The sequence below is a fragment of the Toxotes jaculatrix genome, chromosome 12 (genome assembly GCF_017976425.1).
Source record: "Toxotes jaculatrix isolate fToxJac2 chromosome 12, fToxJac2.pri, whole genome shotgun sequence".
NCBI classification, from domain to species: domain Eukaryota; kingdom Metazoa; phylum Chordata; class Actinopteri; family Toxotidae; genus Toxotes; species Toxotes jaculatrix.
This window is the reverse complement of record NC_054405.1, coordinates 10,398,908-10,421,338: the sequence shown is the minus strand read 5'-3', so window position 1 is coordinate 10,421,338 and position 22,431 is coordinate 10,398,908. Positions and strand designations below refer to the sequence as shown.

At 40.0% G+C, this 22,431-nt stretch overlaps 2 protein-coding genes across 2 annotated transcripts; both read right to left on the bottom strand.

Moving 5' to 3' along the window:
- Positions 1–15,299, bottom strand: zc3h12b (zinc finger CCCH-type containing 12B). Its single transcript, XM_041051421.1, has 6 exons — positions 15,252–15,299; positions 9,717–10,511; positions 9,444–9,583; positions 8,564–8,798; positions 8,155–8,261; positions 1–8,037 (listed from the first exon to the last, which is right to left on the bottom strand). Exons 2-6 carry the CDS (start codon positions 10,346–10,348, stop codon positions 6,611–6,613), a joined length of 2,541 nt encoding a protein of 846 aa, XP_040907355.1. The 5' UTR covers positions 10,349–10,511; positions 15,252–15,299; the 3' UTR covers positions 1–6,610.
- An 830-nt stretch (positions 15,300–16,129) lies between these two features.
- amer1 (APC membrane recruitment protein 1) lies at positions 16,130–22,083 on the bottom strand. The gene is made up of 2 exons (XM_041051420.1): positions 21,701–22,083; positions 16,130–20,938 (listed from the first exon to the last, which is right to left on the bottom strand). Exon 2 carries the CDS (start codon positions 20,829–20,831, stop codon positions 17,724–17,726), a length of 3,108 nt encoding a protein of 1,035 aa, XP_040907354.1. The 5' UTR covers positions 20,832–20,938; positions 21,701–22,083; the 3' UTR covers positions 16,130–17,723.
- Positions 22,084–22,431: the final 348 nt, after the last annotated feature.

Here is a 22,431-nt window from a genome sequence, read left to right as displayed (position 1 = left end):
GACAGTTTGAACAGTATTTTATTTTATTTATGGAGAGAAACACACTTTGTCATTAAGACTTACATTTTGTTTGAGCCCACAGACCCAAATAGTCTATTTTTGTATATTTTATACTATAAAAGCAATGCTTTCCGGTCAGTGTGGATTACAATACTGCAGATCATCACAACACAAAAAAACTTGCTTTATAATTCCCTTTTTTTTTTTTTACATTACAGACACAATGGTCTACTCAAACAGGAGACCTACACCACTTCAGAAAGGTGAACCACTGCATTTCTCAATATTACAAAACAACCAAGTATGTGATTTAAAATGTTTGTGTAGTTTAACCTGAGTATTACACTGTATATATGTACAGTCACTGTTAAAATGTGTGTGCCTCTTGTCGTAGCACTTTGTACACCAAGAAATCAGTTGTTAAATTATATGGTAGTACAAACTGCAAGAGGTCAAATGGCTCTCTCACAATTATCTGACCATAACTGTTCGTGTATGTGTGTTTGAACCAATTATCATAGCAAGTACGTAATGTGTGCACATCAAAAATCACTTTGGTCTTGATCTTAGCTATTAACAACCAATTCTGACCTTAAGTTAGCATCATGTTGATAATATCAGTCTTCACATCTTCAAAATAGCGCTAGTCTAATGCAAACTGGCCTCAGATACCAAAAATTCTTACATTACAATTGGCGAATAATTCAATAGTAAAAGAAATCACAATTCAACACATCTCTGCTTTGTCATCATACAGGGTTAGTCATTAAATCAACTGCCAAACACTTCAATAAATTCCAGTTTTAAAAGGATCTGTATTTTGAAAGAGCCTTAAACATCAAACACAAATCTGGATAAAAAACTGACGCTGAATTTACCATTCAGCATCAGGGTGCTACTGATACAGTCATCTGCTTCATGTTGGTCATGTGGAGGGCGTGTGGTGACATCATTTGGCACCCAAAGATCAGCCAATGACAGACTGCAATTTCTATATTATTCTTTTAACCGTTTTTAACCATCAAGAAAGGATACAGATTTGCGTTTGGTGTTAAGTTACTCTTTGTTTACAGTGCATGGGAAAGAAATCCTTTGTCCTCAAAATTCATTGCATGACAAACCCATGTGTTGAAACATAAGAAATTACATTTGACAAAGCCACCTAAGAATAACTTTGGCATGTTTTATTTAGGCAAAATATATTCAAAAATATTGAAATTCCCATTAAAATAGCATAAAGCAGACATGTCAGCTCAGAGGAAATAGATGCACGTAACCAAGGTGCACAGGTTACAACACAGAAATTACCTAAGTATATGAACAACTGAAGTAACTGTTACATTTACAGATTGCTTTCTATATATACACACACACGTGTGACTATGTACAGAGAGGACATGATGCTTACTGCTGTACACAGGGTATCTGTGCACTTGTAGGTAGCACGTAAATGTCCCTGTTAATTTACTACTGTACCCAGTAAGAGTTAGTACATACCAATGGGCTACTCCCAGTGACACACAGTGTCACAAACATTATGGCATTGATTGTTTTCCCCTTTATTTAAATAAAACTATTTTCATATTATACATTTCATATTTTGTTACATTCAAGGTATAGATACAATTTGTATCAACAAGCAAAAGTCAATTCTAGACATTTATGGCTTAGTTGTTTGCGGCACTTTATGCAAAGGGAGGGTGGGGAACTATGAACCACCATTCTGGCCTTTAGTGTCACCTTTTGGCAAAGCAGTAAAATACTGGATTAGTACATTGAGAGTCTTTTCCTGTGATAGCGAGTGTTTTACTTTTAGCTTGGAAGCAGTCTATGCCCCAGTGAAAACAGAGTGCCTTTCTGGAGGCAGTCTTAGGAACAAAGGCAAAATTTGAATATATGAAATGAGCATGACCCAAATTTCGCTTCTCTTCTATTCGTGTGGGGAAAATGTCCAAATGTCCATTTTTTTTTTCATTTTTGAAAACAGTCTTTGTGGATTAAATCAGATACCATCAGTGCTATTTCAGCATTATGGGAACACATTTTCACAGCCACAGGGCTTGGACTGTGAATTTGCTGTTAATACTCGTTAAGCCCACATTGTCCACGAGTGCATTTTATCTAATGACAGAGAAGTGCAAGCTGTGTGGCACTGGGCCAGAAATAGTTTGGGAGCAAAATGAGCAGTTAAAACTAAATGTGTGAACATCTTTATGAAACCAAAGTCGAACTGGGTTATAAGGACAACGTAACAAGATCAAGGCAATATAACAAGATCTAAGTTTAAATTGATCCGACGTTATTTAGATGTACTCTAAATCACAGCCCAGGAATCTCATGTATCATATCGTATCATCTATCACTCGATATAACCACTAATTTGCCAGTTGATAGTAAAAATAATAATTCCCACAGTGATCAAAAAACACTGCATTCTGTTGAATTTGTGTTGTGACCAATATCACAGTTATTCATTCCTTAAAACACCTCAGTAAATGTACTCTGAGTTCATCAGGGCAATTGACGATCCCAGCGTTCAGGTTAAAGAAGGATCTCACTATTACTAGTGAACTATATTACTTAATTTGGTCTGTCAATCAGCAACAAAGCTGATGTTTTTAGTTGTGACAGTGACAGCATACTTTATTCTTTTTGCAATGAGAACTTTTTTTCTTCTTTTTATTTGGAATCTATGACAATTCAACTATCTCAAGGAGAAAGGATGGCACGCAAACTTTTAGCCAAATGCCAGAAACAACCTTGACAGCAGCCTTGCAATCTGATTGTTTCACATGAAGAAACATTTAGGCAGTTTGTTTCACCTTCTCATGAACAGACAGCCGGCCTCAAGTGGCCTTGTCTTTTTTCATGAAAAAACAAAGTCAGCAAAGCCCAAAATTCATTTGGGCAAAACACATTCAAATGTTTTTTTTTCTTTATGTCTGTTCATATACCACGGCTGTACCTAAACATTATAAAGAAATATATATATTTTTGAAGCACCACCAATGAGACAAAAGTCAGGCTCACATAATTAGCCCTGTTAAAGAGTAATACCACTCAGTTTAAAACCTCTTAGACAATGTTTTTTTCTTTGTAATCACGAGCACTTTCTCAAATCAAAGAATAAATTTACAGGTCTGTGATGCCAACAAAACATAGTCTGATGCTGCTCCATTTAGAAAAAAAATGGGAGCCAAACTTTCTGGACATGTTTGAGCTGGACATCACTTCCCTGTGTTTTTTAATTATTTATTGAGATAATAAAACACCAAAACAATAATCTGTCCCCTTATTATTCTTGTTGATTGACTCACAATGGAGTCTTTAACACAGATCTGACATTAAACGTTAGGTGGGGAACTCATGTGATATTATACATGGTAATGCGCAGTCATGCAATCCAATAGCAGGCCTGTGGGGGGGTCCCATACCTGAATCCTGAAATTAAGTGGCATTTCCCTTTAAATGCACTCAAAACACAATCTCACTATTAAGGTTGCCTTTACATGTTACAGCTTCAGCAGCTGTTGGCTGAATGTTTCATGGACCACATGAACGTGTTCAGTATGCCCCCTTAGTAAAGACTACTGAATAAGTGATAGATTTGTCCTGATGACCTAGGAGCCACGCCAAACTTAATGATTAGCATCCTATATTAGCATCCTTGGGCCCCCATTAATGGTTAAAATGTAAAGGTCCAATCAAGATCACTGGCTCAACAGCCGCCAGGTAATCAGCTTGTTATAAATTGAGAGCAAATCAAATGATCTTTAAGCAGTTCTTTAACACCCATGTGTAAAAGCACTCATGTGCATGTTCAACATGTTCATGTTGGGTGCACAGGCTGCGTGGGAACTCTGTACTCCTATGGACACCAACATTACTACTTCTGACTAAAGCTGCATCATGTAAAGCCACCCTATTGGCCCAGTTTCCTATATCTCAAGGTGCATAATGAGGATATACACTGAAAAGTACAAAGTTTTGCAATGCAATCTGCTCATTTCAACTGTACATAACTAACTTCAATTTTAAGGTACTACATGTTACATGTAGGATTTTCACAAAATATATACTACTAGATCAGAGTAGACTCTTGCCTATAACCACTGGTGTTTGGCAGGAAAAGACTGAAAGCTAGAAAACTGAAAGCATCCTGAGAGGAATGTGCTGCAAGGCACAGCCAAACCCTTCCATGATCCTTGGAGACTGGTTGCATGTACGTGTATTATACGTCTGTATTTGAACAGTTCAGCCCCCACCCCCTCTACCCACCCAAGAAAAAACATACAGTAAATTTCATCTCCAACACACTTTCTAGCATTCACTTCATTTTTTTATACAATTATTGAAACTTCATACTCCACAAGATATCACAAAATAAGTCTAATATTTAACTCACTCCCAGGCCTAACTGTTGCAGACAGATTTTTTTTTATCATTTTCATCTGACAAATGTAACATCAGATAAATATTCAGTCTGTTGCAGAATTCCTTGTGCAAACATTTAAACTCTAATAGAAAATTTCTACAACTTGTCCCTATCTAAGTCACATCACAGCCTGGTGAAATGAATTCTCAAAGTGTCACGACGTTTACATGCACATAAGAAACCAGGTAACTGTCAGAAATAAGTTTAAGGCATGAAATTGGGCATCGAACCAAGTTTGCAATATTTTATGTGCATCTAAAATATTACATATGAAGTTTAGTTCGAGGGTTAGAGGCCGGGCTCTACCATAGAACAGCATGTTTTACTGTTTGCCTGTTGAAGGTTGTTTAACATAATCTGGACTTTGGATTTAATTATTCAAGATGCAATGATGCATGGGTACAAGTGACAATATGTCCCTTCATTACTGCCACAGTGATGATGCCTTCCCTGTCCTGGATCTCTGTCATGCACAATCCAAAAAAAAAAAAAAAAAAAAAGACCTAATCCGTACAGAAATCTATAACCAAGTTTCTCTTCATGAAACTAGGTTTTTCATTTCTCACTTGTGTGTCAGGAATCAGGTCAGTGACAAAAGCTGGAAATCATCAGACTACTTAAGTGCATGTAAAAGTGGTCTCTGAACCAAACTCAACCTATTTCTGAAAACTAACTGCTCCACTGACAACTTGAAGGAGTCAATTAGAGCTACTGTTTGAAACAAAGATACTTTGAATATTTTCACATTGAAAAGAATCAGCACAACAAATTTGACAAATATATAAATAGGAAAATCCTGGACGTAGCATCCCATAAAATCAGAAAGGTAACTATACAGTACACCATAGGAAATGATCCAAACACAGATGTTGGTTTATACTATAATCCAATCGATCCTCTGAACCAAAATGTAGAGTCATGTAGAATACTGACACTATATAAATTCTATCTTTTGGCATTATTTAGCAGCTTATAAATGACTTTGAAATAATGGCTTTTGTGTGATTATATGTACATAAATATGTGCACGTGTATACAAGTCAAATCTCTTTTTTGGCTTGCTTTGTGCACTGTCAAAATCTACCAAAATAGTAGCTTTGTTAAGTGAGGCTGAGAAAATATATCTCTTTAGATACTGAGATAGTGCTTTACATTTGAAAGTATTGGAGGCTTCAATGACTAAGACTCTCATAGAAACCCATCAGACAATGACTAAAGCGTGAGGTCATTCAGATATAAGGCCATTAAATGTCATAGTTCATGCTGTGAGGTATGTACCTACCTCCCTCTTACTTATCTTCAAAATAAATGCACAAAAAAGACACAAGAATTATTTACAGCAGAGGCAGACCTAAGCTAGGTTATTTATAGTTCCACTGCACCAGAAACACTTTAGATTCCTTTCATAACACATTCACAGGGCCTGAACAAGATCTTCAAAAAAAGTATGTGGTGTACAAATGTTGATGTACTTTTATGTCAGATTTAATAAGGCAAATGTGGGAGATGTTGGTGAGTTATTACTTCCTATCTTGACTGTGCTGTTTACTTATCCACTTAGTTCACACTGACTCACGAAATGAAAAAGCACAGAGACTTAGACTAACTAGCTACAATAGCATGTTTTACACTATTTATTCATGAGGTTATTTATTTTATAATTATTTATTTATTGAATACTGAACAATTTGGGGCTTCATATATAATTTTATATGACATGTTATCATTGATTTAATAGCCCTGCCAAATGTCAGCACACTATTCTATGTGTCTTCTAGAAGTAACAATGACAATGAATAAAGGCGGAGTTGATCATGGATACTGTGCAAAGCTGATGTGCAAGCTCCTGCTCAGGTTGTATGAATGTGTTAGGAACCGGACTTCTAATAAGGTATTACCTTATATCAACTTCACCACACTTCATATAAAAACGTAGGTTTCATATGTGAAACATCTTGCAATTCAACTTAAATGTATTAGACAAACTTCCTCTATGCTGAATATGTGTTGTCTCAGTGATCTCCAGATTTCCCATCAGGGACATTTAAAAAAAATTATTAACTCCTGAGGGCAGATGTTGCACATGAAGCAACATTGAACACGTGCCTATCTTTGCAATCAAAATCCTTATTTTCCTTGTCACATCACTTTTGAGTGTTTCATAAGTTAAACTGCTCAGTGACATGACCTCAGTTTTGTAACAATAACCGCGGCAAGTTGTTGCGGATCTGTCAAATGAGGGTTCTTCTCCATTACTGAGTGAACTATGTAAGCGGGAAAGATGTTACAAAGGTTCCGATATGTTTGATACTGGTGGTCTGGGATGATATACCGCTCTTGGTGTTCGGCTGTGGATGGGGTCTCCCATGGTGAGTTCCAGATTTGTTCCATTTTGTCTGGCATGCTGCGGACCATCACCCGCTCGCAACACGGCATCAGGCTGTTACTCAATGGATATGAATGATATCCATAGGACTCATTACCACAAGGCAGAGGGTCCCAGCTTGCATGCTGCTCACGGCACAGTGGAGGTCGCCTCTGTCTCATTGGGTTACTATCATATAGCCTTGAATCTGATATGCTGTCCATTCGAGTCATACCGAGAGACCGTGTGGGCTGTGAGGACAAAGGTGGTAGGACATTCTGAGTTAGGGGATAGTCTCCAGGGCAGCTGGACCTCGCTCCCACTGCAGCATGCTGGATATGTGGTGCTAGATGAGATCCAGACTGCTTTCGGGGGCCCTGCTTGGGCTCCTCTGGTCCGTAGCTCTGTACCCTAGTCAGTGCTTCATGGCGAAACCCATGGGAGAAAGTATGCATTCTGCCCTGTGCAGGAGACTGCTGCTGCCCCTTCATGCTCTCCTCTAAGCTACTGTCCACAGAGCTTGGGTACAGGTCCCCGTAAGAAGAGAACGAGTCGCTGTTCGAATGGCTGAGGCAGGACTCAGGGCAGTGGCTGGGGTTTCTCTGATACACACCATGCTCGTGCTCCATGCTACAGAAACTATCGACATTATGCATGCTGCTCATGCTCATGTTTGAAAAATCACTGTGCAGTGAATAATATCCATGGTCACTAACTGAGTCATACTTTGGGAACTGTTCACTGTATGTAACAGAGGCGCCATGACTATTAGTAACTAAAATAGGAGGGTACTGTACGCTAGACATGTGCTCCAGAGAGCTGTGTGCGAACTGCAAAGAACCTGGCACCGGGCTGCTGGCTGATCGTGTGTTCAAGGCCCCAGCTGCGTGGCTCTTGGCAGGCTGCATGGTGGGCACACTGAGAGCAGACACGAGGGAAGGCACTGAATTTGTCTCAGACTTCCTAATGATGGACAGTGCCTCTGGAGGTTCACAGGCCACTGAACGAATACTGGGGTCAGACTGACGTTTAGGTGCCACACGTTTGGCCTCAGAGTTGCTGTCCCCCTTTGCAGCTGCTGGACCAGTACTGCATTTAGCTAAAGCCCCCTCACTCATTGTCTTCACTGCAGACAATTTGGCAAAGGCTCGTAGTTCATCAGCCACTGACCGCTGTGGCTGGTTGACACGCTCTGGATGATAGTACTTGCACTTATGTCCATATGTGCACTTTTTCCCTTGTTTAAAGAAAAAGGGGATCGAATCAAGAAAACGAAACACAAACAGTAAAATTATACTGACAAAAATGAAACATTATTCAGGCATTGCTTAGAGAAGATTTTTGGGGAACTTACCATAGGGGCAGGGTTGTTTTTTGTGCTCTGGAACAACAGGACGCTTGCGGAGGAAATTTTCCAGGCTTGGACCATGTCTTCCCAGTGGATCATCAGGTGGCATAAACCTATTCAAAATATGTCATTATAAAATGTCAACTTTATTATTCTATCATGAAAAGTGCCCGCAACAAAACACAACTAATAACTAGTCTACACAATTTTCTAATTAGCAAAGGTCATATACTGGGTTGAGTCACAAATAAAAGTTATAGTAATAGTATATAGCAATATATAATATATAGTAATTGTGAATAAATAACCACTTTAACTACTAAACAATTCTAATTTGTACTACAGTATTATATCAAATAAAATATCTTATATATCCTAAAAATCTTTAGTGTAAGAATACATCATGGTTTCTTACTTGTCATTGACAAATGAGTACATTAGGAGACGCTCCTCTATGAACTTCTTCCACTCTGGCTTCTCATTTTGCAAGTCCCTGTAGTTGTCGTTTGACACAATAATTCCATCAGAATCATAAGCCAGCTTCACTATGAAGCGATCATCATAGCACACCACCCTCCTGCCTTGAACTCTTCGAGATGGGGTGAAAACCAGGATCTTCTCTTTTTCCAGCCTGCGTAATATTTCTTGATCTGAAAAAGATGTTTCAAATACATTTTAAAGTTTATCAACATTTCATTAACAGCTCATCCTAATTCCAGAAAAAAAAAAATGAAAACCTATTGTATATTGCAATTGATTTTGGAAGGCAATGATATATGCATTGGTTAACACGTGGTAGGAAGTTTCCCAGCACCCGCTTCATCTTAACCACGACCACATCACAAGATCAAGATAATACTTCAGTCACATACAAAAAAAACATTATGCACGTCTAACATGTAGGCTGACTGCCTACAACCCTGTCCTAGATTCTTATAAAAAATGTCACTGAGCACACCTTACCAACAACTAAGCATCTGATTGATGAGTTTGTGGCCTAAAGTAGAAGGAGATGATTTGTACAGCTCTCGCTGCATTCACATCGAGTTCAGCTCTTTGAGTGAACATGCAGAGGGTTTGAAGTTAATAACTTCTATGGTATTTCTGTTACCCAAGGAGGTCCTTGGATTGATTTGGTGCCCTCAGACTACTGCCTCTCCCCTACGTGTGTAAATGTAGGGGGAGATTATGTTGAAAAATAAATGTTCTAGGTTTTCCAAAACTGACTCCTTCAACCTTAGGCCAAAAACTTATCAATCACATGTTTAGTCACAGCTACATAACAGCTTTACTACCTGTGATAAGGGCATCAGGCCTTGACTGTTCCTTCCTCCAGGCTGGGACAAACACAGTGATGTCTTTATGTCCTTTCTCCCGAAACCACTCAACAGCAAGTTGGATACCACGACAAGAGAATACCTCTTTGTTTCCATGGCTAGAAAACAAACCAGTGAGGTATAAGTTTATAACTTAAACTTCATGAAATAGGCACTCATTAGTGAAAATGTTTCAGAACATAAATACACACACACCAATTAAATAGGAGTGTATGTTTGGTGGTGTCTTACCTCATTGCCACATTTGAGCCATCAATAACGATAGGCCTGAGGTTATCATAGGTATCCACAGATTCATCTTCCACTGACACTTCTGGACTAACGGTCTCTTTAACACAGGGGGACCGTGATATTAATGTGGCCGTACTGCTGCAAGGTTGAATTTCAGGCTCAACTTTGTTTCCAAGCCTCACTAACTCAGCCAGGACATCGTTAATTAAAGCAGCGGCCCCCAACTTGTTGAGCACGGTCTCCACCTGCTCTCCTGAATAGCCCAACTTCAAAGCAAATTCCATCTTAGTCTGGTATTCCCTGTCACTGGCTGGCTTGACCCCTGGTACCGCGCTGGTCTCATCCTCGCGAAAGTCTTGCACAGTGCTACTCTGGGAAAAACTGGGCCGGTCAAGACATGGAGAGCGACAGAGCTGTCGATGGGGTTTTGTGACAGCCAAAGGCTCCCGCTTCTTACAGCCACTGTTGTTCACCTGAACCTTCTGGCGCTGCTGCTCTTCCGACTCGCTCTCGGAGCTGCTTCCATCCTCAGACTCGTCAGTGGCATGCTGGGCCTCGCTTGAGTCAATGTTCTCCTCCCTGCATGGGCGTTTTTCCATTTTGAGCTTCTCCACCATGGACCATGCTGTCATCACGTTTGTCTTGACACCTCAGAGTTCCACCCCATGCTTCCTCACCTCCACTGCAACCAGGGAATCATACTCAATGCTGGACTTTAGCACTACAGGCTGTTTGTGTAGGGCCAAAGTAACACACTCTCCCCTTTGTGAACAGGCTAAATCAAACTATGTAATCCTGAAAGAGAGCAAAAACAGGATTGAAAGTATCAGTAATATGATCACAATGCTACAAGTGTTCAGTGGCTCGAGAACTCAGTCATCTTTTAATGTGCCTGAGAGTCTTCAGCTCCCTCACCTCCTAGGCCTCCACCCCACTTGTGGTTGACCCACAAATTCTCTACCTGTGGGAAACACTGCTTTCTCAAGTCACAGAATTATTCAGACAAATGGAACATATTAGTCACCTGCCGAAATAAACAAGCAACCAAAAGAAAAAAAAAAAAAACCACAGCGGTGAAGTAAACAGGCTGATCTGAATATGGGCATATGCACATTCTCTCAGTCTGACTGTGTCTTAGTGTTTGTGGTTCACAAACACCAAAATTAATCAGGCCTGCTCTTTTGTTTAGTTTGCATTTTTGCAATGTCTGCCAAGACTGCAGGCTATACTTTTTGTCTGACTGTCACTCCTTATCTGAGTGAAATGTTTTGTGTCATGCCAACAAACCCACTGATTCAAAAATTTGCATTTGCAACCACCGATGCCCTTTAAGCTGTGAGCTGCAACTAACTACACATTCAAACTACAGCATTTTGTTAACTTGTTACTTTTGGTTGTTGTTGGTATGCTATGAGAAAACCACCAACAAACAAGGAAACAGAGATGTGAATATTTGCTGAAGTTAACTGGAAATAGCATCAACAGTTCTCAATAATATGAAATGATTGGCAATTTCCTCCACTTCACTACCTTCATAGAGGTAGTCTTATTTTTCAGATCTTTGCATGTTGCAAATAACAACCAATACAAAAATGGTGTCACTGATATCCTGTATAGAAAAATGTCAATGCACAAGACAACAACGTTTCCACTTGACTTTTATGTCTCTCAGACTTATTACCAGCCACAACAGTGTGTGGATGGTATAGTTTTCACCATGTGAGTCTGTGTGTGTGTGTGTGTGTGTGTGAGATTTTATCACCACTATAAGCATCCACCACGATAAGCATCCACCACGATAAGTATCACAACTGTGCAAGATGCAGTCACGAGCCAGAACTTTACAGGAGTGTAGTTCAGATCAAAATAAAGCCAGAACTCGCAGATGGGCGTGGTCCGACCCGTGACTACTGAGTACTCATGTAATAATGTAGTATTGACTACTGAGTACTCATGAGTCTGAACATCAATATGTTTACTGGTGTTGCAGCTGGTGTGATTCCATCACAAGACGATCTCTAATTGTTTATAAAAAGAAAACCTGGCTTCCAAAACAAAACCTGTTAATGTCCTTTACTGCAGAACAACACTCACCTCTGTGTGCACATAAGCTTGACTGGCTCACAAGCAACATTCAAGCCAACCAGACACACATGGGGTAAGTGCATGACTTAATATAACCTGAGACTAAGTGTGGGCTGAACAGTGTAATCCTGTGTCTCCAGCCTTCTGACACACAATATGAATTGAACAGAGGTCCTTAGGGAACAAACCTATTTGCCCAGGAGGACACAGTCAACAGCTCCAAGTGCACATTTTTCACACATGAATATTGTTAAATCAAAACCATGTTAATAAATAATTGTATTCATGAACAAAAACACTACACTACTTTCCCCCAGTCTTGCAGAGAGTAGAATACAGCCAGCTTCGAGCTTCAAGAGGTGCAGCCCATGATGTGCGTTGCTTAGCAACACAGCCTTGTCATCAGCTAACTCCTTTTTACCAGTCACGACTAACACAAACACAGCTCATCATCTCTCTTCAGGCAGCCAGTAAATGCAGAACACTTACAGCTACACTACAACTCTACACTGAAACTCTTGAAGCAGCATATTTTGCAATAAAAAAAATTACATTACTTAGACGTCTGCCAGCACTGACCATTGAAAAAAAAAGAAAACTCAATATGTGTATAAAGCAAATGTTGACCAGTATATTCCTACTTTCAGCATTGGTTCATGTAATAAAAAAGCAAATACTATGGCAATTGCAACACCCTCAACAGCCAGACATTCATGAGAAACCCTTACAATTGACAGACATTTTGAGAGTCAATAAACCTTTGTATACCCTTTGATGTCAGTATTGTGTAGGCTTACAGTGTCGGTGGTGCATACTGATTCAAACTCAGGTTTGAACAATTGAAACAAATATTTTAAAAAAGGAGTGATGTTGAGACAGTATTGTGGAACTTCTTGGATTAGTGACAGACACAGGACAAAAGCTCTCACAGCCCAGTGCCATCTAAGACATTGTATGACCACATCAATACATGGTTAAGGGAGCAGAGCTCTTCCAGTCCTTTCCCTTCCACCTCCAGATTCACAGATTAGACTCAGCAAGGCCTCCAGACTATCTCTGCACATGCACAGGCTCATGTAGTTCTGTTTCATAGCAACAAGTGAAGCAGGTCCCTGAAGCCATCTTTTACATTGCTGACCATACATTATATTTAGTATGGAGCAGGGATAAACTGCACTATGGTCATATATTGTTACATTTATTGCTTGGGTGGTTACATATCTTGAAATCAAGGCTGAAAAATGTAGAGATGCTTTAAGGCGGACTGCCAGTGTATAAAAACGATCCACAGTGAAACAGAAGGGCATGTAATTCACTGTGATATCAGCATCACTAACACTCTGTTACTTTACACAGAATAAAGTCATTATTACTAAGGTGAAAGGCTGAACATTCACATACACATCCAGTATGCGAAGCCACCACTTTTAAGAAGACCCATCACTTTAAAACTACAAATCTGAGATGCCCTTGAACAGTGACTCCTGCAAAACATGGTCAGTGCGCTCTGAACCACCAACTGTGAAGACCTGTGAAGATTATTTGGACCTATAAATAACCAAACAACTTCATTTGATAACCAAGGGAAGGAGACAGTAAACGGTCATCCAGGACATGGAACTAAGAAAAACAATATGATCTTATTTTGTTATGTATATTGATCAGATGATGGCACTATGCTCCCATCTCACTTTATACTTACTAGAGCAGTGACATTTCTCCTGCTACAACGGAGAAACTACATGCTGGCTGATAATTATTACACTATGTTTTTGGAGGATTTCTTTACTAGTCATTTTACACATGAAAAGGAAAAGACAAGAGCACTGACACCAAAATCGTCCATATGACCCCAGTAGATGATCTGTTCCAGTGTGTCAAGCTAACACTTTACCAAGGCAGATGTCTCATTGGTACACAGACAATCATATGCCCCATGTTGCTTAACACAAACCCCTGAAGCGCAGGGATTTTGTAGCTGTTAATTTACCGGACAGCTGTCACTCATCACTTGTTATAGAAACATACTGCAAAAGTCAAGCTCAAAGTCAAGCAGGAAGGAAGGTATTACTCGAAAGTTTTTACATGCATTTTTTGTTAGATAGTACAAAATTTTATGTACGTTTTAGAGTATTGAAGTGTTTAGGCACATGGATGATTACTATTCACATCCCCTCATGAGTAGGTTCACAAACAGGACAATCCCCTACCAGGAAATAAAAGCACTGCCTCACATTACAAACACAGAAAACGAAGACATGACTATTGCATATATTGGTATGAACTAATAAACACATGGATGAGGGAACAAATATCATGAATATGACCATGGGCAACAACTTGCTTCAGATCTCATGCCATACCCACCCCCTTCCCTACCCTTCCCATTTCTGAAGTACATTGTAAGTCACAATCCTTATATTAAGTTCTAACTAACTTTGCTCTATTGATGTGAGCTTTTACTTAACCAGTTTTAAGAAGAGCAGAACTTTTCCAGACTTATCTGATGAATTACAAATAGGAAACAATTTTCAAGTAAAAACTGCAGAAATTACCTCTGTGACAGGATGCAACTGAACTGAGCTGAACTGCATTTTCAGATTTAGCCAGTTCTGACTTAACAGAAAACTACATGGATGTGCAACCAGATCCAAACACTGCATTTATCGCAATGGCAGTGACCGTACAGGAGACCTCCTGAACTGTTGCATTAACTTTCTATGTTATTGCATACATCAGCTAACCAGTTGACACGTCAATGCAAAAAAAACTGTAGTGCTTGATATCATTAGCAACAGCACCATGAGTTGAGAGGGATGAAATGGAGGAAGGTTTAACAGTATAACAGTACAAGAGACCTCATACTCACAGTCCACTTCACCGAATAACGTTTTAGCATTACTACTGCACACGACGTCACCTTTGAGCTTCAATTTGATTAGAGTTAACTGGTTTGAAACCCCTAGGCCCCGAGCAACGGTTAGCACACGCTAACAAGCTAATCTAACGTTACTTAGCCAGCTGAAGAGTCAACATTTTAGCTACATAAACTAACAGGCCTACTCCGGTTTATCTCGTTTGCCAGCGACTGGTCAGCGATTGGATAACTGTCACTCCAAGCTAACACTATCCACCAAGCTTGACAGGCAACCCCGGTCGCTATTTAGTAAATGGCACCGTTAGCAAAGCTAGGTAAGCTAACATACAATAATTATAGCCAACTCAGTGGCTCCTCAGGCTAACTTAAACGTCAGATTGCTAACGCTGGGTTAGCTTTAGCTGCTGAGCGTGTGCTAACATTTTTGCCGGAATACTACAGTAACTTGAGATAAAGTTGACGATGATTAAATATTTCAGACGGAGGTGAAACCACAGCGGCACAACATGACTCTCCACATAATGTGCACGTAAATCACTACCGTCGTTCACTTCAAACGGTGCTCATCTCACCTTGTTGCTGTCATCCTCCTCGCCTGTAACACTTATGTTTTGCTGCCATTGGCGCTGTCGCAGTTTGGTCAGGGTTGCCAGATAACGCGAGGGAAGCAAGTAAACCTATGCTGTGAAAAGCAACCGGGGTCAGAACACCGTTATAAACTTAATTTCTGCCCCTCCACCTACTTCATCAGACGTTTTATCAACGCAGGTCTTTTATGATGCGGACTCTTTCTGGCTTGTAACAATAGTTTGAGAAATGTTTTTCACCCATACCTGTGTGAATGCTGAAATGAAGGGACATTTAACCAGAACACTGAGCCTTGCAAACTAGCAGGAACAGACTTGTCACAGTTTCGAAGTGGGGTACTTAAAACAGGAATATCTTGAACTCAAACTCAAATTGAGATTTAAAATATATAATTTATTTAAGACCACAGTAGCTAAACCTACTTTAATGACTTGCTCCAAACACCAAAGAGTGTTTCCCAGTCAGTTTGAATACAGAAGTCTGCTCTAATAGACCATAGCAGTCATGTATTTTTTAAATAAATTGTGTTGCTCTTGTACACACACAAAACAGGTGCTGGTGATTTCTAAAGTGCGTGCTGTCATGAGGCTCGGGAGCTTTGTGTCAACTCCCAGCAGTAAGTCCCAGAAAGTCCTGAACCAGACAGGGGGCTTTCATGTTCATGTTCTCCGCAGGTGTTATAGTGAACTTGAAACTCTACACTGCTTTTAAGAGTCAGTGTAAATGTGTTTATGTGTAAGCACAACAATAGACTACTAATCTGTCATGGTTCCCCTGCCTTTGGTCCCATTGATGCAGGGAGAAACTCCCCCATTACCCAGAACAGGAACAATTTAAAGAAAATGAAAACAGAAAGAAACAATGTCTTGTCATGTTTATTTTAGTGTAAGGCAGTGTTCTACTCAGACAAAACTGTAACAGACTTTCAAGAGGAATCCTGTAGTGTAACATGGATGTAACTTTCAAACAAAAAAAAAGAAAACTGAAACTGAATATTGCCAATTTGTAATAACCATTCTAAATACAATGTTACGGTGTACTAATAGCTGAGAATATAAATACATTTTTTTGTTGTTGTTCAATATTACGCCATAAAAAACTACATCATCTGACAGTTTAACCTCTGACCAATCAGACATTAAATTCACAAGAAAATGATACAAGGTGAAAATACCATTTTTTCTTCTTTTTTTTTTAAACTCCAAACAAAATCAAACAAATCAAACATCATTCCATTTAGCTTACAGTAACACAATAATGGAGTGCACCATGTCAGTGAGAACTCTGCACTTCACAGGTGGTCAAACTGTTGAAAAATGGGACCAAAGAAAAACAGCAGCCACAGTAAGGCCAAATTGGCTTGTCAGGCCAGAGGCAAACACAATAACTTTGAGACTATTAGGTACTATTCGCTTTTTTTTTTTTCCTTTACCATTTTATAGATATTATACTCTGCCGGTATCTAAACTGCTTCCTCATTGTCTTATGTAAAGCACTTTCAGACACAGAGTAACTGCATGTGAAATGTGTTACGCAAACAAAGTGGCTTTGCCTTGAAAAGCCATCTACAGCATGTCAATGAAATGCCAGTCCATCTGTACACTTCCTGTTAGATATTTTGAGATTAAGTCAAATACAGTAACAGCTTGATTCACTTCAGATATTCCCCATGAAGATATCAAGACACACGTTCACTACAGTGGATTGAGGGTTTCCTCCTGGTGAACTGAGATACTCTTCCTCTTTTTGTTTCCTAAACCCAATCTGGTCCGAAATTGGGGAAAACCAAGAAACAGCTAGAAACAATAAATGTGGGCATAATGACAGGCCAACATACACCTTACTGGAGCAAAGAGAGGCTGTGAAAAAGCAGTAAACACGAAACATAAGCTGGCACTTAAAGCATAAGAATACACGTTTAGAGGCAACTGGCAAAGTAAGCAAGACTTAGCTAGCACTGTTTGGCTGTGCTATGGAATCCAGGCTAATGAACAGCCATTAATCTAAGTGCGGCATTACTACTGAGACCTGGATACTGAGGCTACATATGAGTAAAAACATTCTAGTGATATTCAATAGCTTAATGAGATGAATCATGAGCATTTCCAATGCAAATAACACAAGTACTCCCTTGAACACCTTCAGTGGACTGACATGTATGTGATCTGTATGAAACAAGCAACTGTTACTGTGCAAATGCAGAAAATCCCTTTTGATTTCCCAAGACAGCGTTGTAGTTGACACAGCGTGATGTCACAGACTCCACATCTCTGAATAATTTCAATTACTGATTTGTGTCCCGTTTATCACAGTGTACAACTACTTCTCAAAGGAATAGGTTGTTCAAGTATACATGAAGCAACAGTTACTCCCTTGGATGTAACATAAAAGCACTCATTGGCACATACTGTATGTACACATGGGATTTTAATTCCAACTGTACGATTAAGAGCCTTTCAGTTAAAGGTTGTCTCGGGGAGTTTGCTGCAGGCTACAGGGCATGCCACATCCCTGGGTGTTCTTGTTTCACTGAAGACGGTCATTTCATCTTTAGAGACACCTGCGTTTATAGGACTCCCAGTGTGAGATATTCCTTCCCTATTAGCCACTGGTCTGCTTTTACCACACTGGTTGTAGGACTGCAAATTAGTGGCAGCTTTACAAAAAATGTCATCATCAATATCACCTGATACCTCCTCCACCATGCCAGAATAAACAAAGGTGCTCTGAGGTAAACAAGAGTCTGACTGCAAAGGAAGGTGACACTGTCTATTGTAAAGCTCAGTATCCTGTGACATTAAATCACAGGATAGTCTGTCTGACACATTGGAGCAAAGACGCTGTGATTTGCTGTCAGGAAAATCACTCCTGGATGAAGCAGAAAATATTTTGTGTTTGACTTGGGCCTGACTAACACTTTGTACTTTTTCAGTGATTTCCCCATCTGTCACAGGAAGGCTTAGAGCCAATTCTGACCTTGTTTGCCACGATAAGGCCATAATGCTGCTACTGTCTTTAACGTCCGATGCAGACACAAGTACATTCTTTTTGTAATATGGCGAAGAGTCTCTTTCAGAGTCCTTTTCATTTTGAGGACAGGAAATAATAGCAGCTCTTTCCTCTCTGTATGTGTCAGGCATCTTTAACTCAAGGCCCTCCGTGTCTAGAGATCTACTCCTCCTGTCTAGAGACAACGGATTAGGCATGGACTGGCTGACTCTTGTAAGGCCTAGGTGCCGTGGGAGACTAGCAATTGCCCATGTATTACTGATCAGGTTCTGTTCGTACAGGTCTAACATTTGATAGTCAAATTCTGCAAATCCATCTTTTTGTAGGTAGCTTTCTTCAAATTCCTGATAGGGCGACGAAATGTCCTCCTCCAGTTCCATGTGAATCTGCTCGTCGTATTCGCCCTCATTGTGCATATCCACCACATCAAACGTGACTATGGTAGGTAAGGCCTCCATATTTGGAGTGAAGGCAGAGTTTGTCTCCAAATCATCCACACTGTTGTGCAAGTTACTCAGCATCTGAGAGTGTTTTGTATAGTCAACAAGTGCTTGTGAGAAACACACAGTTTGCCCATCATCCAAATCATTGTTACAATCTGGAGACTGAGAATTGATATTTCTGTATGGTAAAGCCACGGGCTTGTTTTCCTCAAGATGTTGCTCTTTGGGTTCGCAAAACGTTTCAAAATCTGGGTCAGATGTGCTTCCGAATGATATGCTGCTATGCCTTTTCTCAGCATTAATGGATTTTCTTCCTTTTTCAGCGGAAGCAGGCATATTTCCCTTTTCATCAAATACATCCGGTTCTATATTATTCTTGTTGCCTGATGCTTGTGGTTTTGAATTCAAATTACAGTTTTTATTCAAGCCAATTTCCTGCTGACCAATCATGTTTTGTGCCAACTCAGAGGATTTACTGCTCTCTAGGAAATTGTGAACCTTATACAGTTCAGCACTTATTTGTAATCGATTCATTTCAGGAGCAAAGGCAGAATCTGTCACATCAACTGGCTCACTTAGGTACTCACACTGTTTCGAACTGGGCAGTTTTGATTTGTTTTCATAATGTGGACTGATGAGACTCTCATCGGGTGCAAAAAGTTCATAAAGGGCATCACCGCTGTAACTGTCCCTGGGTAGCCTGTCTGTCCTTAGTCTATCTGTTTTTTCTTGACCTTCATCTGGCCCCGGCGTAGTTGAATCATAGTAGCCCTCATCACTGTTTGGAACTGATTCTTGATGCTCACTTTGAGGAGTTAACACATCAGCAATTGAAGAAGTGTCCATGCCACTGGCTTGCTGGGCACTGTTACTGTTCATTAAGTCCATATTGTGAGAACTTGTCAGCTCGGCAGTCATATCCGTGTGGTCTTGGCTGCAAGTACAGCAGATTTCTTCTGAGGTATTATTTCCCCAGAAATCCTGAAGACATTCTTCATCCAAATCTTCAGGTGAGGCCATTTCTTCACCACCACCCTGATAAGTGAGATAACAAGAGGCCCTCTTTCCTCCATTTCTGCTCCTTTCTCCAGAAACCGTGCTCTCTGTGATGCTGTCATCCTCTTGATCTGCAATAATGTCCCCACAGCCGGTGAGTGAGTCAAAGCTCTTTAATGATGCAACGTCTCCGAAAATCACGTTTAGCTGATCCGATGAGCCGGCAGGTGTTTCAGACTTCAATGCAGGCTCAGACATCATCTCAAGTTTGAGGCAAGGCTCGCTGTGACCTCTAGAAGTCTCCTTGTAATCGCTGGGAACTACAGCCATCAAATTCATTTCCTCCATGTGATCATCGCACATCTGATCATTCAGCTCAGACTTTGGGCTCTCTTGCTCCACACTCTTCTCTAATGCCACTGCATCGAAATCACTACATTCAGGACCAGTGGGAATATCACATGTAACATCTGCAAAATCAGGCACATCAGGTTCAGATCCCAGGCACTCTGTGACATACTGGTTGGTGTTGTCCTGGACAACAGGCACCGCTTTCTTGCAGTGAGGAGAGGACATTGCAATCATTTCAGTTTTATCTGATCCAAAATTTCTATGGTTTCTATGATGTTTAAAACTGTAAAAAAGACTCCTCAAACCCTTTTTCTGCCGGCCGAGAGTCAGTGATTTCTGGTCAGCAGCGGGGTGACTACATTCATTGTGACAGCTACCGTGGAGCTCTCCAGAAGAATCCCTCTGGCTGTGGTATTCACAGTCTCCAGCTGAGGTGTACCTACCTCTCAGACTGTCATCATGACTAACCTTACTTAGCCCATCGTGCGTTCTGCTTTTGGTGATTCCTTTCTTTGAAGACCACTTGTTCTGATTTTTACTCCTTCCTCCAAAAAAGCTTGGTAAAATACAGATACTTTTACGAACACCGAAAAACGTTAGGGCAGTCCTCCTAAATTTTCCAGATTTTTGAGATTTCACTGGAGCGTTCGGAGCCTCCGACTGAAGCTCTTCCGTGATGTCATCAGGTCCACATCGGGGAAGCTGTTCAGAGACTGTTAAATCCCTGGAATCATCGGGTAGCTCGTCAACCTTGCGAGAAGCCATGGCTACCACGTTTACAGAAGCAGTCCAGCACAGGGCATAGTGGCTGAATTTTCAAAATCAGCTGATGGGATGATTGCAGTGAATTTGTTCTCCATCCGATGTGAGCCCTGTATTGAGATAGTTGAGACCAAATCAATAATCAATTAAAACTGGCCACACTGACATGATGAAAACACATTTTACAATTTTAACCTTGTTTCCAACAGAGGGGTGCATCATCTGTATCACTGTGGCCATCAGCGTTTACTTTTGCTATCCACTGCTGTATTCTGACATAATATTCACAGAGTCACTGTGTGTTTGAATGTATTATTTTTCCTTTTGGAGCCAAAAATCATCAGGCCAAGGGACAAAAAGGACTACAGATAAAAACACAAAAACACAAGTACAGACAACTGAAATTATTAAAACTCCTTTACATCATCATCAAAAAGCTTACAGGCCTAGTTTTAGTCATTGCATATGCATACTTCACACTCATACTATTTAGTGTGTCCTCATTGTTTTCGATCTCTGTGTTTTTTTATACGTAGTTTTTGTTTTTGTAAGAGTAAAAACAATAGATGCAATCTTGTAGTAATGTATATCTAAACTTGCATGCATGCAAGTGAAGCATAACAACAGACTATCCAGTGTAAAACTGTCAGACTTTTATTTTGATGGAGCTATGTAACTAAGCTACAACTGTACTACAATGAAACGAGAGCTTTATCAAAGCAGGTTGCTAACATTAAATTTAGCTCACTAAAAAAAACTTCTTAGACCTGGTCTGAGATCAAAGTTTACAACTAAAACCAAACTAAATACCACATTAGCACAAGCAGACGATGCTTGGTTAGCTAACTGAGTCACAAAGTAAACAAACTTACCAACTATAGCCAAAATCGTGCAGCACGGCGCTGGTGTTGGTTTCTCCCCATGAAGACGAAGTTACCTCTTAGTGCACACTTCGTGGTTTTAACTTTGGGTCACTGCAGGCGGTTTGTGGTCAACTCGGGCCCTGGAGCAGCTCAGACCAGATACGGTTTCATTTGTTAGCTAGCTGCGGTGCTTGCTAACAACGTTAACCTCATTCACCAGTGTGTGTCCTGCAGTTTGTGGCTGTGATGTGAGTCTGACAGTCGCCAGCTGCACAGGGACTGGATTAATGTGTCCAGTTTAGCCACGCATGACGATTTCACTGGAGATATTCCCCCCCAAAAAAGGAAAAACTGGGGGTGAAAAAAGCCCAGCGTTCAAATGCAGGATGATGACTTCCTCTCCACACTTCACACAGGTAATCTCCTTTCGAGACTCTCTGCTCGGCGCATGTTAGTGACGCAACACGTGTGTGAAGTGTTTTACAACGTAATAACAATTTATAATTATTATTCTGATTTCTTATCATCACAAAGATCAGTTTTCAAAAATATATTATTATATTAATTAATATTTTCCCCCTTACCCGAGTTTACTCTCTAAATTTTAATCAAAACAAATAGTATTGTAAGTTATCTATCTATCTATCTATCTATCTATCTATCTATTTATTTGTGTATTATTATATATATTATTGCCCCTTCTATTTAGCTTTTCATTTCATAAAACATGATTGTAATTT